Source organism: Triplophysa dalaica, chromosome 19 (assembly GCF_015846415.1).
Source record: "Triplophysa dalaica isolate WHDGS20190420 chromosome 19, ASM1584641v1, whole genome shotgun sequence".
Classification (NCBI taxonomy): Eukaryota; Metazoa; Chordata; class Actinopteri; order Cypriniformes; family Nemacheilidae; genus Triplophysa; species Triplophysa dalaica.
The window spans coordinates 14,641,797-14,656,422 of NC_079560.1; the positions used below are offsets into that span (position 1 = coordinate 14,641,797).

General features: G+C 36.0%; 2 protein-coding genes across 4 annotated transcripts; one reads left to right on the forward strand and one right to left on the reverse strand.

Moving 5' to 3' along the window:
* Positions 1 to 534: 534 nt before the first annotated feature.
* Positions 535 to 9,323, forward strand: lipia (lipase, member Ia). 2 transcript variants are annotated; one of them, XM_056732122.1, is made up of 11 exons: positions 535 to 627; positions 3,146 to 3,206; positions 3,886 to 4,256; positions 6,144 to 6,252; positions 6,348 to 6,449; positions 6,551 to 6,640; positions 6,814 to 6,981; positions 7,086 to 7,175; positions 7,764 to 7,872; positions 7,974 to 8,147; positions 8,567 to 9,323. In XM_056732122.1, exons 1-11 carry the CDS (start codon positions 625 to 627, stop codon positions 8,649 to 8,651), a joined length of 1,362 nt encoding a protein of 453 aa, XP_056588100.1. In that variant the 5' UTR covers positions 535 to 624; the 3' UTR covers positions 8,652 to 9,323. The 2 variants fall into 2 exon arrangements, with proteins under 2 accessions (XP_056588100.1, XP_056588102.1); XM_056732124.1 differs by having other exon boundaries at positions 7,977 to 8,147.
* A 128-nt stretch (positions 9,324 to 9,451) lies between these two features.
* si:dkey-71d15.2 (SH3 domain-containing kinase-binding protein 1) lies at positions 9,452 to 13,141 on the reverse strand. 2 transcript variants are annotated; one of them, XM_056732125.1, is made up of 8 exons: positions 13,001 to 13,141; positions 12,842 to 12,873; positions 12,490 to 12,551; positions 12,068 to 12,165; positions 10,728 to 10,832; positions 10,301 to 10,515; positions 10,112 to 10,175; positions 9,452 to 9,741 (listed from the first exon to the last, which is right to left on the reverse strand). In XM_056732125.1, exons 3-8 carry the CDS (start codon positions 12,518 to 12,520, stop codon positions 9,703 to 9,705), a joined length of 552 nt encoding a protein of 183 aa, XP_056588103.1. In that variant the 5' UTR covers positions 12,521 to 12,551; positions 12,842 to 12,873; positions 13,001 to 13,141; the 3' UTR covers positions 9,452 to 9,702. The 2 variants fall into 2 exon arrangements, with proteins under 2 accessions (XP_056588103.1, XP_056588104.1); XM_056732126.1 differs by lacking the exons at positions 12,842 to 12,873; positions 13,001 to 13,141 and having other exon boundaries at positions 12,064 to 12,165; positions 12,490 to 12,520.
* Positions 13,142 to 14,626: the final 1,485 nt, after the last annotated feature.

The following is a 14,626-nucleotide window of genomic DNA, read 5'->3' on the forward strand; positions in this document are numbered from 1 at the left end:
CGTGATTATGCTAAATTGCGACAGTGTAGTGTCGCACACTCATCCAGGAGGTGGCGCCAGAGGGAGGCGCTTCAAATTCTCAGTTCAGCTCCGCCAGCCGCAAGAAAGTATTCTGGACACACTTAAGGGTCAAATGCATTTCACGACAGAATAGCAAACCAAGTGGTATTCGTCTTTATGAAAATAGAAAGAGAATGGCAGTAGAAAACAAGCATTCATATTTCCACCAAAAGTTAAGTGAGAACTGATAAAAGTCTCAGCATCATGTGATAAAAGGCAAATGAAGAAAAGTTGAGCACAAAATATTTATAATTATATAAAAAGACAGTCAGTTGTATGTATGCATCCCTATAGCTTCTGTATGATTTAAGGTCACATGAGTGTATTTTTGTGAGTTCTTCCTCATCACAGCAGTGTGTCTATCCTGCTTGTCCTCACAACAGGTATAGGATCAGGTTTCAGGAATGTGCCACCTGCAGGCGGATGTTTGTAGGATTCGTGGGCTTGGCCTGTCCTGGTAGAGTCAAGGAGGAGTTGTAGTTCATTATTTCCTGGTGTCTTCAGAAGAAGTTTCAACAGCCTTCACACTGACCTCTTACTGTCAGATCTGGTTCCTCCTCCACCATGGTAAGACGTCTCCTGTTTTCTTGTAAACCGCCTCAGGAAATGTTGTTTTAGAGATTTTGGGACAAAGTCAAAGTAGTGGTGATTATGCAAATACTTGAAGTGGTTTCTGCGTTTGAATGGGCATTGAATAACACATGAGGATTGGACTGTACGTTTGTCTGACTGTTTACATTGGTGTTTTGTTTGATATTTTGAATACTTTTTGTACAATCAGCTTTTTAGATGAATGAAACAGTTAATGTCACCGTTTCGCTTGTTCAGTGGCACATTCTTAAACACTCCCCATGGAAACAGTGTGAAACCAGTTTGTCTTCTTTTGGGTTTTTCCAAATTCAGCTGCTGAGATTTTTAGATCTTATGCTGTCGTAATGTGTCTTACTCTGACACCCACATTCACCCTACTGCACGGTATTGAGTTATATAGGACAGAGAAAAACTAAATGGTTTTTCAGGAATCCTTAGTAGCAACACATGGCAAGTTTACTGAATCACACATCAATAAATAAAAACTTGACAGTATGTACAAACATAAAGTTATATTATATTCAGATTATAGACCGCTTACATATCAAATAGACAAATAAGAAGAAACTGTTCTTTAGTCTTGTGAACTCTGCATGAATTCCATGTGAGTTATATAGAAACTGTGAATATGTGAGCTGGTGATTGTGGTTTCATCATGAGTCAAATATGTGGTTTACAAGAAAGCTGCTCAATGGTTTCGAAAGGTGTAAGAAAAACTATAATGAAAGCAAAAGTATACTGTTCAAAAGATTAGGGTCACTTGAGTGAAATGTTTACCTTTATAACATTTACATGTATGCATTTGGCAGACGATTTTATGCAAAGCGACTTATCCTTGACATTTATACTTAGGTTTCTGCAATCCCCTGGGATCAAACCCACAACCTTGCATTGTTAACAGAATGCTTTTATCACTGAGCTACAGGAAGCTGCTATTACAACTAGAACATATAGTTGTGCAAACACAGCAGATTCTTTATATTTTTAAAAACTAAAATTGTATTTATCGAAATGTTTTTGGGAGGAATAAAAGCACGGATTAATAAAGGCAGCCAGTACAGATGGACTTTTCCAAACAAAGCATTTAAAGGGACAGTTCATTTAAAAAAGAAAATTCTGTCATCATTTACTCACCCTCTTGTTATTTCAAACCTGTATGACTTACTTTCTTCTGCATGAACTTGCATTGCTTTTGTGTCCTGTGAATGGGTGCCGCCATTGGTTGGTTACCAATATTCTTCAAAATATCTTCTTTTGTGTTCTGCAGAAGAAAGAAAGTCATACAGGTTTGAAATGATAAGAAGGCGAGTGATGACAGTATCTTTTTTTGATCTTCTATTGCTTGACAAAGGATGCTAAAATATTTTTTTTTCTAATTTACATTTATTTGGCAGATGCTTTTGTCCAAAGCGACTTACAAGTAGGAGAGCACATAAACATTTTGTCAAAACGCTAAACAGTTCCGTTGGTTTACAAGGCCATGCTACTAGGAGGGGAGAGAATGAAAATCAAGATTTTAAAGACAGTTATTGGATAATCTCATTTAACAGTATGGGGGGACAATACATATAACATTTCTCAAGAGCAATTTTTGAAGGGGACACAAAGAATACAGTGAAAATTGTACTTACTACGACACTAAGCGACAATATGCATTAAGTTTATAGGTTTATCGTGCAGACTTTGTCATATTATAACTGAACTGTCACATACTGTAATAAAAGTAAACCATAAAACTTTTGTCCATGTATATATTTTTTGCCTTTGTTGTGAAGACAGGAAACAAATATAAAGGTACAAGAGATACAATTTGAAGACATAATTGTAAAAGACGAATGTTTAATTATAAATTAATGTGTGATTAAAAATGTCTCCAAAATGTGCGTTCGCATGGGTAAGAGTTTACTTTTAATCGATCACAACCTTGGCGTGGAAAGTGGTGTACGCTCGTTTCCAGCCCCGTTTTGTGCGTTCGCAACATTTATAAATGAAACCCCAGGTACGTTTTGAGCTGTTTTTGAAAGTTTTGAAGGATGCTGCAGTTCGATGGGTTTCTTTAGTCATAACATAAATCCTAGGTTCACATTTGTGTTAATGACCCTCAACTTTTGAACAAACCGGAACCGGGATTTACTGCAGCAATAGGCCTACTATCTGTCACAATCTGCAAAACTGTCTGTCACTTCACACAAGGCAAAGGGTGCTGCTAATTTAAACAGCGTTTGCGTTTAGTACTTTAAAAAATAAAGGTAGTCCGCGTTGCCATAAAGAAACCATAAAGAACTTTTGTTTTTCAAAAGATGGAAAAGGTTCTTTAGATTTTCAAAAAAGCAAGAAAAGTCTTTGACTAAAGAGTTCTTTGGGGAATCGAAAATAGTTCTTCTATATGTCACTAAAGTTTCACACATTTGTTTTAAGACTGCAAGTGTCAGAGTACAGTATATTTTTTTAAGGTTTTGTATTTTTTCTCTTTGCTTCCTGTTTCTTGTTGTAGGTCGGTAAGAAGGTCTTTTGGGGGCTCTTACATGTGCTGTTGTTGTTTGACTCTTATGCAGGTAATGTTGAACAGATCCAAATTCAATTTCACTGCATTCCCTCTGATTTACCTGATTTCCATACTAGCTTTTTTTCAAGGGTTTGAAGGACGTGTTTTTTGCACTTCCTATTGTTGAGAAATTACTGTATGGCTGCCATTTAAACCGCACAGTGGTTAACCATCCAATTGGGTCAAAACCAAGCTCAGTCAGATGTGAAATGCTATAAATACAATCAGTTTCTGTATTATTGCGGATGCCGTCTCCGATGTTGCAATACCTATTATGTTGCGTTTCCTATTAAAACACATGCACACAGTCTGTTGGTAATAAAATAATACTTATTTGGAGTCAATAATTGTAACATGTAGCGATTAATTGATTCCAAAATAAATGTTTGTGTTTATATAATATACATATATTTGTGTGTATAAATACAAAAATACATGTTTATATTTAAGAAATATGAGTCATATATGTATATATAATATAAATTATATTTAGATATAAATGTACACATATTTATAAAAATATTCTTTATACAAACAGTATGTGTGTGCATTTATATATAATTATAAATATACATGCCACACACACATACATTATTATATTATATAAACACAAACATTTATTTTGGAATCGATTTGAACTCATTAATTTAACTGCACTAATTGTAATATTATCATGTTTCTTCCTACAGCCGATGAATGTGAGAAAATGACGGACCTCAATATTCCAGACTCCTTTGCCGGCACGGCTGTGGATGTGAGGTTATTGTTTTACACACGTGCGAACGCCTCCTGCGGTCAGCTGCTCTCTCATGAAGGCCCCTTCAGCAATCCCAACTTTGACCTCTCTCGGCCCACCACCTTCCTTATCCACGGGTACCGGCCCACCGGCTCGCCCCCAGTGTGGCTATACCGGTTTGTGGAGTTTCTTCTGGTGCGCAGTGATTTGAATGTTTTCGTGGTGGATTGGAACCGCGGTGCGACCAATGTCAACTATCTAAAAGTGGTGAAAAACACACGTGTGGTGGCTAAGAAGCTGACGGAGCTCATCCAAAAAATGAAGGTGAAACAATTGTACTCAGTGCGGCCTATGATTTGGTTGTGGTGTTGTGCTTTACACAGATGCACGTTTTTTTCAGTCTTCTCTGTTACAAAGAATTAGCTGGTAACCAGCATAGAGGCAGAGAGAAAAACAGCATCGGTCAATTTCTCCAGAAAGAGTATACAGGTTGACAGGGCGTAGTATCATCTAAAAATAAAAACCTGTCAACATTTATTTATTCTTATGTCGTTTTAAACGTGTATGACTTTCTTTCTTCTGCAGACCACAAAAGAAGTTATTTCAAAGTATGTTGGTAACCAAACAACACTGGTCCTTATTGACTTCCATTATACGGCCATAAAACCACTGATACATTTCACCAAAATGTTTTTTTTCTTGTGTTCCACATTATAAGGTCACATACAGGTTTTAAAACCATATGGGGTGAATAAATGATGACAGAGATTGTAAATTTGGGTGAACTCTCCTTGTAACCAGAATCAACAGTGTAGACCAGCAAAGCATCTTATTGTTGGTGTAACGTGGCCTTTTCAGCTAGGTTGAAACAAAAATGGGTGGAAAATAATTTGTGGGTGGTACAAAATTGTTGCTGTATTATTCATCATGTATTATAATTTATAATACCTAATGGTTTGGAAACTGATATTACCAGAGAAACAAGAGCTTTGAAAATGTAGTGTTGAAGAAAGTTGATAACCAAACAGCACCGGCATCCGTTCAGTTCTATTGTATGGACACAAAACCAGTGCACGTGAATGGGGGCCAGTTAACAACATTCTTCAAAATATGCTTCAAAAGCGTCATCTGGTGTGAGCAGAATTTTCAATTCAGGGCGAAGCATTACTATTAAAACTTTCTTCATGGTTCAAAGATACTTTTTAGTGTCACTTTGGCATCTTATGTTACTGACATCAGACGGAGTTCTTTTTTTTTCAGTTTGATTGTTGCAAAATTGTTGTTGCCTTTTTATTTTTGCAAACGAATTGACTAAACCGTATAAGTAGTCCTCAGGTAAAATATTAACACATGGTTTCATAGACAAGGCTTAGCCTAAGCCTCATGCCTAATTTAGGCTATTTACGATGCTTTTATTAAAACGCCTTAGAAAAAAAAACATTACTGATGTGCATCTTCAGATATAACAATGGCACTGACGTATTTTAAGATATGTCAGAGTAAATTATTATCAGTTGAGGCAGCTCAAAGTTCATTTTAGTCTGGGACTTGTCTGAAGCCTTGTCTGTGAAACCGGCGCTTAGGGAATCTGTGAACATTTGCCAGTTGGTGTGTATTAGCATAAGCAAAGACATTTTGTGTGTTCATAGGTAAAGTGTAGCAGACCTTTTATAACCACATGTTAATCGTTAACTTAGTCTCATGGAGACTGGCATACTTAAGGAACACACATTTTTGTTATTGCAGACCTTATTTTGTTGACATAGTCATAATATGTGCAAGGGCAAAATAACATGAATAATCCAAGGCCGTGACAGGAAGCTAACGGCAATTCTTCATGACAGGAGGATCCCATCTCATAGGGCATCATTTATGTCCATACATCCCTATAGATTCTGATGTGAAACGTGTAGATGACCGACAGATTCACATATAGAGTCCTTAACTGTGTAAAGTATGTGACACTGCTTGTGAATAATCAGCTGAAATCATTTTTTTGCGATTGACTGTTTCTACATAAAATAATACAAAGACCATTTTTTTGAAAATATAAGCTTAATATCTTTAATGTTGACTGATTAATGCCATGTCAAAGAGTGAAGTTAATGCTTGTAATCAAACGTTGATGCTTTATGGCATTGATAGATTGAGACTTTAGTCTGGATTTCACAGACAGGCTCACATATATCTGTGCGTGTTTGTCATTTTTAGGATAAAGGGGCTATGCTCAGCTCCATACACATGATTGGTGTTAGTCTGGGAGCCCACATTTCAGGTTTCACCGGGGCCAACTTTAATGGTGAAATAGGCAGAATAACAGGTGGGACACATCCATTCCTCTAGATAACCCTGTTATCTGCACAATAAGTTGTAAGATTATAAACTCAATAAATGTTCATGTTGTATTGTCACCAGCACTGGATCCAGCAGGGCCGCAGTTTAACGGTCAGCCAGAAAGTAAACGTCTCGACCCCTCTGATGCAAAGTTTGTGGATGTTCTTCACACAGATATGGATGGTAGGTGTCTGTCATGATCTTGGGTTCGTCTTTGAGAGCGATTGAGAAATATGCCATGAATTCTTTTGAAGAGTAGAATTTATTTTATGTATGTTATTCAGCACTGGGCTACAGGAATCTGCTGGGTCACATTGACTACTATGCAAACGGTGGAGCAGACCAGCCAGGATGCCCCAGGACCATCTTTTCAGGTCAGCTTGGGTGAAAAATTCATATTAAAGTAGTTATTTAAAGGTCCAGTGTATGAAACTTAGCAGCACCTGGTGGTAGTGATGTTCCTTAACAATGTTAGTCGAAGCAAGAGTAAAATGCATTTTCCATACATTTTCAATGCATATGATAATATTCTCACTTCTCTCCATAGGATCTCAGTATTTCAAGTGTGATCACCAGAGGTCAGTGTTTCTTTATTTGAGCTCTTTGAATGGCTCCTGTCCCATTACTGCCTACCCCTGTGACTCCTACACAGACTTCCTCGATGGGAAGTGCATGGATTGTAGGAAGTTTGGGTCTGCCGGATGCCCTGTTTTTGGTGAGCTTCAAATTCTTGAAATTTAATGAACAATCATTTTTTGTTTTTAATTGGATTAATTTTCTGCACTGAGAGGTGAAATGTTTCATTGTGACGTTCTCTAGGTCATGATGCTATTCGCTGGAAAGAGTCACTGGTGAAGTTTGGCCAAACACGGACATATTTCCAAACGAATAAAGCTTCTCCATTCTGCAGTGAGTTTTTTCTTAAAGCGTTTCAATGACAGTTGATGAAGTATATTAGGATCACCTAACTAAATAAGTACTTTAAACACATTTCATATATAAAATAATAACATTATTAATAACTTACATTTGATCTGGAATGATTTTTATACCATGTGCTTTTAAAACGATTTCTTTCTAACAGATTTTTAGGTGATTGAAGCAATTTTTTATAACTATAGCAAATGTGTCACCCCCTGGTAAATTAAGTCGCTATGAGCACATTTTTTAAAATGAGTCATTGTTATAAATGTTGTAAAAATTTAAGGACACGCATCCTTTCCATTAGGAATGATTAAGGAAGATACACCTTTCGGAAAATGTACAAATAAAGATCATTTTTGATGTTAAATTATTAATAGAGCATTCGGATCATTAGACTTAATGCTCTTATTTTTATGAAAATCTCAAATTCCACCAAATTTGTAATTTTTCACTTTTTTTGCCTGTAGTTCTAAGTTAGACTGTGCGCATTCTGACTCTTTATGCTAACACGGGTCACAAATTATTTTGTGTAAAGTTGTCTCTTACTGTATTTTCAACCTCTGACTCCACCAGAGTTCGGTTACAAGGTCGATATTGTGACATGGAATCAGAGAAAACATTGGGGTTATTTAACCATGACATTACAAGATGGACAACAAGAGTCACAATTTGAACTCAAGCAGTAAGCCTGAGACGTCCCACTCTCATAAAATGTTGTATTTATATTATTCATAAGCGGCACTCATTTTGAACTGATGCACATTTTTGTCCTTTTTATTCCAGTAGGGCCTTCGCCTTTGAAAAGTATGTGGAGACAAGCCTTCTTGCTCAGTTTGATAGAGACATCCAGCCTGTTAAAACGATAACTCTGAAGTTCTGTACAGCAAAATCATTCTGTCCAAAAAACAAACTCCGGATACTCAGCATACGTCTCACTCCTTTACAAAGCACATCCAGGTCTGTGTTCTTTTAGTTTGTGATATTTTGCTCTATGCTGAAAAATTTTGGGACAGATGTTTTACAATTTTTCTGGGACATTTTGACACTTTAGGTCTTCTGTAGCTTTGAGGGATAAAGTAAACATTTAGAGTAAAAATGAATGAGAATAAAACACCAGGTAAAATGAAGAACATTATTAGAAAACATTACAGGCTTGGTTTTTAAGTCATACATTTTAACATTTAAAATAACCAAAAAAATATATTTATTAAATATGCAATACTTAACACAGAGCTGTATTGATATATATTGAAATATTTAAATACCCGCATGTAACAGATCTGAAATACAATATATACAATGTAACATTTTTACATTTTAGTGGCAGGACAGTTTGCTTTATGGATTCATTCAGCTAACTATTTTTTTCTACACAGGCCTCTTTGTCGCTATGATCTTGTTCTGGAAGAGAATAAAGATGTGATCTTTAAACCGATCCCTTGTGAAGACTCAAACTTTTGATCCAGAACAATGTTGAAGTATAAAAGTTTTACAGAGCAGTCACGTGATCACTGGCTCTGTACTTGTGATACAGCTTTCACTCATTTCATACTTGTGTCGTGTTTAACTTAAAGGGAAAGTTCACCCCAAAATAAAAATTCTGTCATCATTTACTCGCCCTCAAGTTGTTCCAAACCTAAATAAATTGATTTGTTCTGCTAAACACAAAGGAAGATATTTGGAAGAACCGATGTCATCCCCATTGACTCCCAGAGTATTTATTTTCCCAACTATGGCAGTAAATGGGGAAAGTCATCTGATTGGTTACTAAAATTCTTTCAAATATCTTCCTTTGTGTTTATCAGAACAAAGACATTTTTGGATACCGGTTTGGAACAACCTCAGAGTGAGTAAATGATGACAGAATTTTCATTTTTGGGTGAGCTGTCCCTTTAATTGTCCAGTTATTTAGGGTCATGCCTTCCGACTTATACTTGATTTTTTTACTCTATAAACGAAGGCACAGCTGAAATGTCTTTATATGCAATGTAAATATTTTTGTAAATATCAGTTTTCTCTTTATTGTCTCTTTATATCAATGATATTTATGTAATTTCTTGGTTTGTTTGTTTGAAGTTAAAATGCTGTGAATAAAAACTGATATTTGCTGATTTATAAGAAATTTTAAGTGAATGTGTGATGTTTACAATTGCATTGATCCATACTGTAGTACATTGTTTTCCATATTCTTCTTCTTACAGCATAAATTGGATCCTTCGTATAATCTTCAAGGTCATATTTTAAGTAGTTCAATTGTCATCGTAAAACACTAGAACATATTATTCAGATTAAATACAATGCTGAGTTTACAACTACAGTAATTCAAAGATTAACGAAATGCATAAACATAGCTTGAGACCATAAAAATATTCTCACTCATTTGATATAAACTTTTGTAATCGTTCACAATCTTGATAAAGTTCATTTGCACATTTGAATTTGCCCATTCAGATTCACAGTGGCATATCTGTGCGCTTTAAATACTGTGAGGTTGGGTTACCTCAGCGTGGAGTCACTTGGACAGGTGCTTCTTAAGGCGTTCAACATCAATCTGAGGAAAAAAATCAAAGATTCAATGAGTTGAGATCATCACAAGCCAGAAGTGCAGTGTGTTCGGTGTTATGATGATGGAATTAAATCGGACAATTATGTAATAATTCTTAGAGATAGTTCAACCCCATGTCATTCCAAACCTGTGTGACTTTCTTTCTTCTTCTTCATTGAAGAATGTTAGTAACCAAACAACATTGCCCCGCATTAACGTCCATTATGTGGTCGAAACCACAGAGACATTTCTCAAAATTTCTTCTTTTGCATTCCACAGAAGAGTCACATAGATATTTGAATAAAAGTGAAATAAAAGATGAAAATGACAGGTTCTGCTAATGAAGAACTAACATCTGAAGATTCAGCACGCTTACTTGCAGTGACAAACGCATCTTCTTCTCCTCATCCAGTTCATTCATCAACAGTGTGATTTCTTTTCTGAAACATAGTGTGAGTGTGAAGAGAAGATGAGGTACAGACCACAGAAATAACATGTTCTTCATCTATAGTACTGAAACAAAGCTATTTTTCATTTAGTTAAAACATGCATCTACTGAACTGACTTATGCTGAGCCTTGAGCAGGTCCAGTTCATTCCGTAATTCTCCAAATTGCACAGTCATCTGCTCCATGGTGATGGGTCCCTGCAGGGCCGATCTGGATTTAACTGATAATGATCCAGATAGGGCAGCAGAGATGAAAGAGGAGAGGGATGGGCTTATTTCCCCTGGCTTCGGAGCAGAGGTGCAGTTCTGGACAGGTTCTTGAGTTCCAGGTTCCTAACATAACCAGAAAATAACATTCTTTGAAATGTGTGCCACACTTCATAGCTATCAAACCATTTTTTTGTGAAATCAGAGCTCTCTCTATTGTTAATCAGATTAACCAGCATTAAACTTTATTTGGTTCTTGCATGACCAGATGTCACGGGGGGGTTTGAAATAGCTAAATCAAATGTTATACATAGTTAGAGGATGTTGTTTGAGCTTACTGTGATGGCATTGGGTGTGTCTGTGTTAGTGAACAGAAACTTGAGGGCCAGCAGATCTGGTTCCTGCTTCACATTAATATCCGGTCCTGTTTGTTCTTCCACAACCTGCAGGGGATTAAAGGGATAGTTCACCCAAACATGAATATTCTGTCATAATTTACTCACCCTTAGCTCGCTCCAAATCTGTATATACCTGTATTCTGTTAAACTCAAATGCAGATATTTGGTAGAATGTGCAAACAGATCTCATCCCCCATTTACTGCCATAGTAGGAAAATAAATACTATGGGAATCTGTTCGGTTACTAACACTCTTCCAAATAGGTCTATCTTACTTTGTGTTTAGCAGAACAAAGCAATTTATACAAGTTTCGAACAACATTTTTCAGTTTTAATTTTTGGGTGAACTATCCCTTGACTATGTACAAAAACAAATTAAAATGATTGCTATATTATAGAAATACGTTCTTCATACAATCATGGACAATATTCAAGACATACTATAATTAAATAATTGTTTATGAAAGGATTGTGTGCATGACCATAGCGCCTCCTTCAGGCCACATTAGGATACAGTGGCATCCATGTCCTGTTAAAAGGAATTGTTCAACCAAAAATATAAATTCTGTCATCATTTATTCCCCCTCATGTTGTTCAAAACCTAGATTGACCATTGCATCTGTGAAACACATACAATGATATTTTAAGAAATGTGGTTTGTGTCCATACAATGGAAGTCAGAGGGGTCCAATGTTGGTTTAACTACTTAGAGCCTATTGTGAGTTTAAAAAGTCAAATTATTAAATAAATATTAAATAAAGAAAGGTATCATTTATAAGGTGGTTATCCAATAAGGTTTTGTGGCAAGTGGGGTTGTCTTATAGATTCTGATTCTTATTGATTTCCTGTTTCGACACGTACATACGTAACTACAAACATTTTGGTTAAACTGTAGTAACTATAATGAAACTATATTGTAAATGTGTGGTTTACTACAAATACCATAGTAAAAATATGATTACATTTTATAAGGGATTTTATTGAAATATAAGAAGATCACAAGTTAACACATGCACATAGCTGATAAAATAAATTTATATTTAAATTGTATCCGATTCCTGACCTTTCAATTCCGATTCTAGAATTGAAAATTATTTTTGATTCCCAACCCCAATTAAAAGAAATTAAGTTTATATACAGATGCATTCTTTATAAGTGTTATTTTAATAAAGTTGTTTATTATAATATTTAATTTTATATTTTCTTGTAAAATTATTAAAATTATTAACCAAGACAGAATATTCATACAATCTTTTATTACAGAGTAATTCACTTACTGACATGATTAAGTGTTTGTGTGATCTCCGGACTGTGATGCTCAATGAGAGTGCGCTGAGAATTCTCTAAGGTTGAAATGAGGGACTTGAAATCTTCAACATCTTTAATAAAACAAACACAGATAAAGAATTGTGCAAAATTTTACAGCTTTCATTTAAATATATAAATGCAATCCTTGACTATATTTTAATAAAAAAAACTAGCAAAATAAAATAGTATTTCTTATATTATAGTGTCTGGGTATAGAATGAATGTACATCGATTAGAATGCATTTCTTGGGGAAGAACAACATGACTAAGAGAATTAAATGCATAGCATACATAAAATGTTTAGTTAACCATAATACATTAAACCTATCATACAAAGTGTGGCTAGATTTTATTACCGCTTTAAATGGCATGTAAGGAAGAGAGAGGTGTCTTACCAGCATTCAGTGCAGAGCTGTAGTTGCCCATGGCAACAAGAAAAGAACAGGCTCATGGATTTCTAAGAATTTTTTTTTAAAAGAAAAAGTCAAGGGTTTAGACATTTAATACACAAATAGTATATCATATCCATTGAGGCGGTTCTTTGCATATTGGAATAAATAGGCTCTGATGGCTGCAAACTATTTTAAAGACAGCTTTGAGTCACCTTGTTGTCAGCACTTTGGTCACTACATGTGTCTAAATATAGTTCCTGAACACCAACTGCTCTTACTGTGTTAAAACTGCACACCACCATGACAGGACTATTGTTGGGACTACGTTTATTCGGGGAAAGAATATCTCACTCACCAGTCTGATCCAGCTCACGAAATGTGAACAATCTGAAGAAAGGGGATTTGTTTATGCCATAATTACACCAAAAGATGCAAATATATTAAAAACAGTAATTTTAGCTCCAACAACTAACAGTTAGACTGTATGGTTAGAGGTGTCATCCTGGAAACTCACCTGTTGTGGTTTTTGCAATGAAAACAGAATAGCTGCATCCGCAGAATGTCCCCCAAAACACTTGATGGTGTTTATGATGATGAACTCTCTCTGTCCGTCACCACGAGGCTCTTCTTCAGTTCTTCTGTGTATACTGTGCCCGGGCTGTTTCTTTGCTTCTCAGGAGCTTGTCTGAATGCTCTTTCCTTTTATGGAGCCCCAAGACACCAATCAGACTTTGGACAAGGGTCATGCACATGTCCCGAACATTTGTCTCCTGGATTTGTCCCACAGATTCCTTCTAAATCAGTAGTCATAGGCCACTGTATCTATTTGTGCATTTTTATTAAATGCAGCTTGTATTGAATAGTAATAGTAAAGTTATTTAAATGACTCAAAAAAATAACACAAATGTGAATAATGCAGTTGGACTTTAAAACGTGTAAAGACCAGAAATATTGCTAAAATTGTAACTGTTATTGATTGACATGTATTTTTTTTAAATAGCATTAAATATATTTAAAAAGTGGATTTAAACAAAATCTTAATAAATTAACGTAATCCCTCTTCTTAAATTATATATTATTGTGTTTCAGTAGTGACAAAGCTTGGGGAGTGGAAGTATATTCACAACTTTCTGAAAATACAATTATAAAATAACTGCACAACTACTACAAATGTGTACCTTTGATATTATATAATTTGCATACCTAAAAATTTTTTTTTCAAGATGTTTCCAACTCCGTTTTGCATCAATTCTATAGAGTAGGCTCATATATCACCAACAGAACACTGGGAGGTTGTGAAAACAGAATTTACACTGTAAAAAATGTCCCTGTAAATTTAAAGTAAAATACTGGCAGCAGTAATTCCAGCCATTACTGTAATTTTACAGGTTTGCAAACGTTTTTCATTTCACAGTTGTTGTCATGAATCCTCCTAACCATGTCAGGTTTTTCTTGGTCTTGAGGCGGAATCAGACAGGATCCCTTGTTTTATGTTGGAGAGAGACTATTTTGGCACCTATTGGTTGCCATACTCTCTCTCCGGTCTTGTCATTGTTCCTGCCCTCCTGTTTCCTAGTTGGTGTTAATTAGTTTATCCCCTGCACCTGTTCCCTCTTGATTTGGTTCCCTTTATATTGACCTTTTGTCTCTTGGCTCCTGGTTCATTGTTTGTGTCATCCGTGGTGAGCCCTGTGTCTTGTCTTGTTTTGTTCAGTTTATTGTAGTTTAAATGTCAAGTGCTGGTGGGTGAGGTGCTGGTGGGTGAGGTGCTGGTGGGTGAGGTGCTGGTGGGTGAGGTGCTGGTGGGTGAGGTGCTGGTGGGTGAGGTGCTGGTGGGTGAGGTGCTGGTGGGTGAGGTGCTGGTGGGTGAGGTGCTGGTGGGTGAGGTGCTGGTGGGTGAGGTGCTGGTGGGTGAGGTGCTGGTGATTTAGAGCCAGTTATTTTCAGTTAAAAAAGCTCAAACATTCATTTTAGTCTGGGACATCTTTAAGCTTTTTCTGTGAAACCGGGGATATGAGTATTTATTTATTTATTTATGATAGATTTCATTGAACATGCTCTGACTGTAATTAAAAAAAACATGAAAAAATGCTTATTGTCATGACGTTTAGTCCACTGACTGTCCACTTAATCAGTTCCG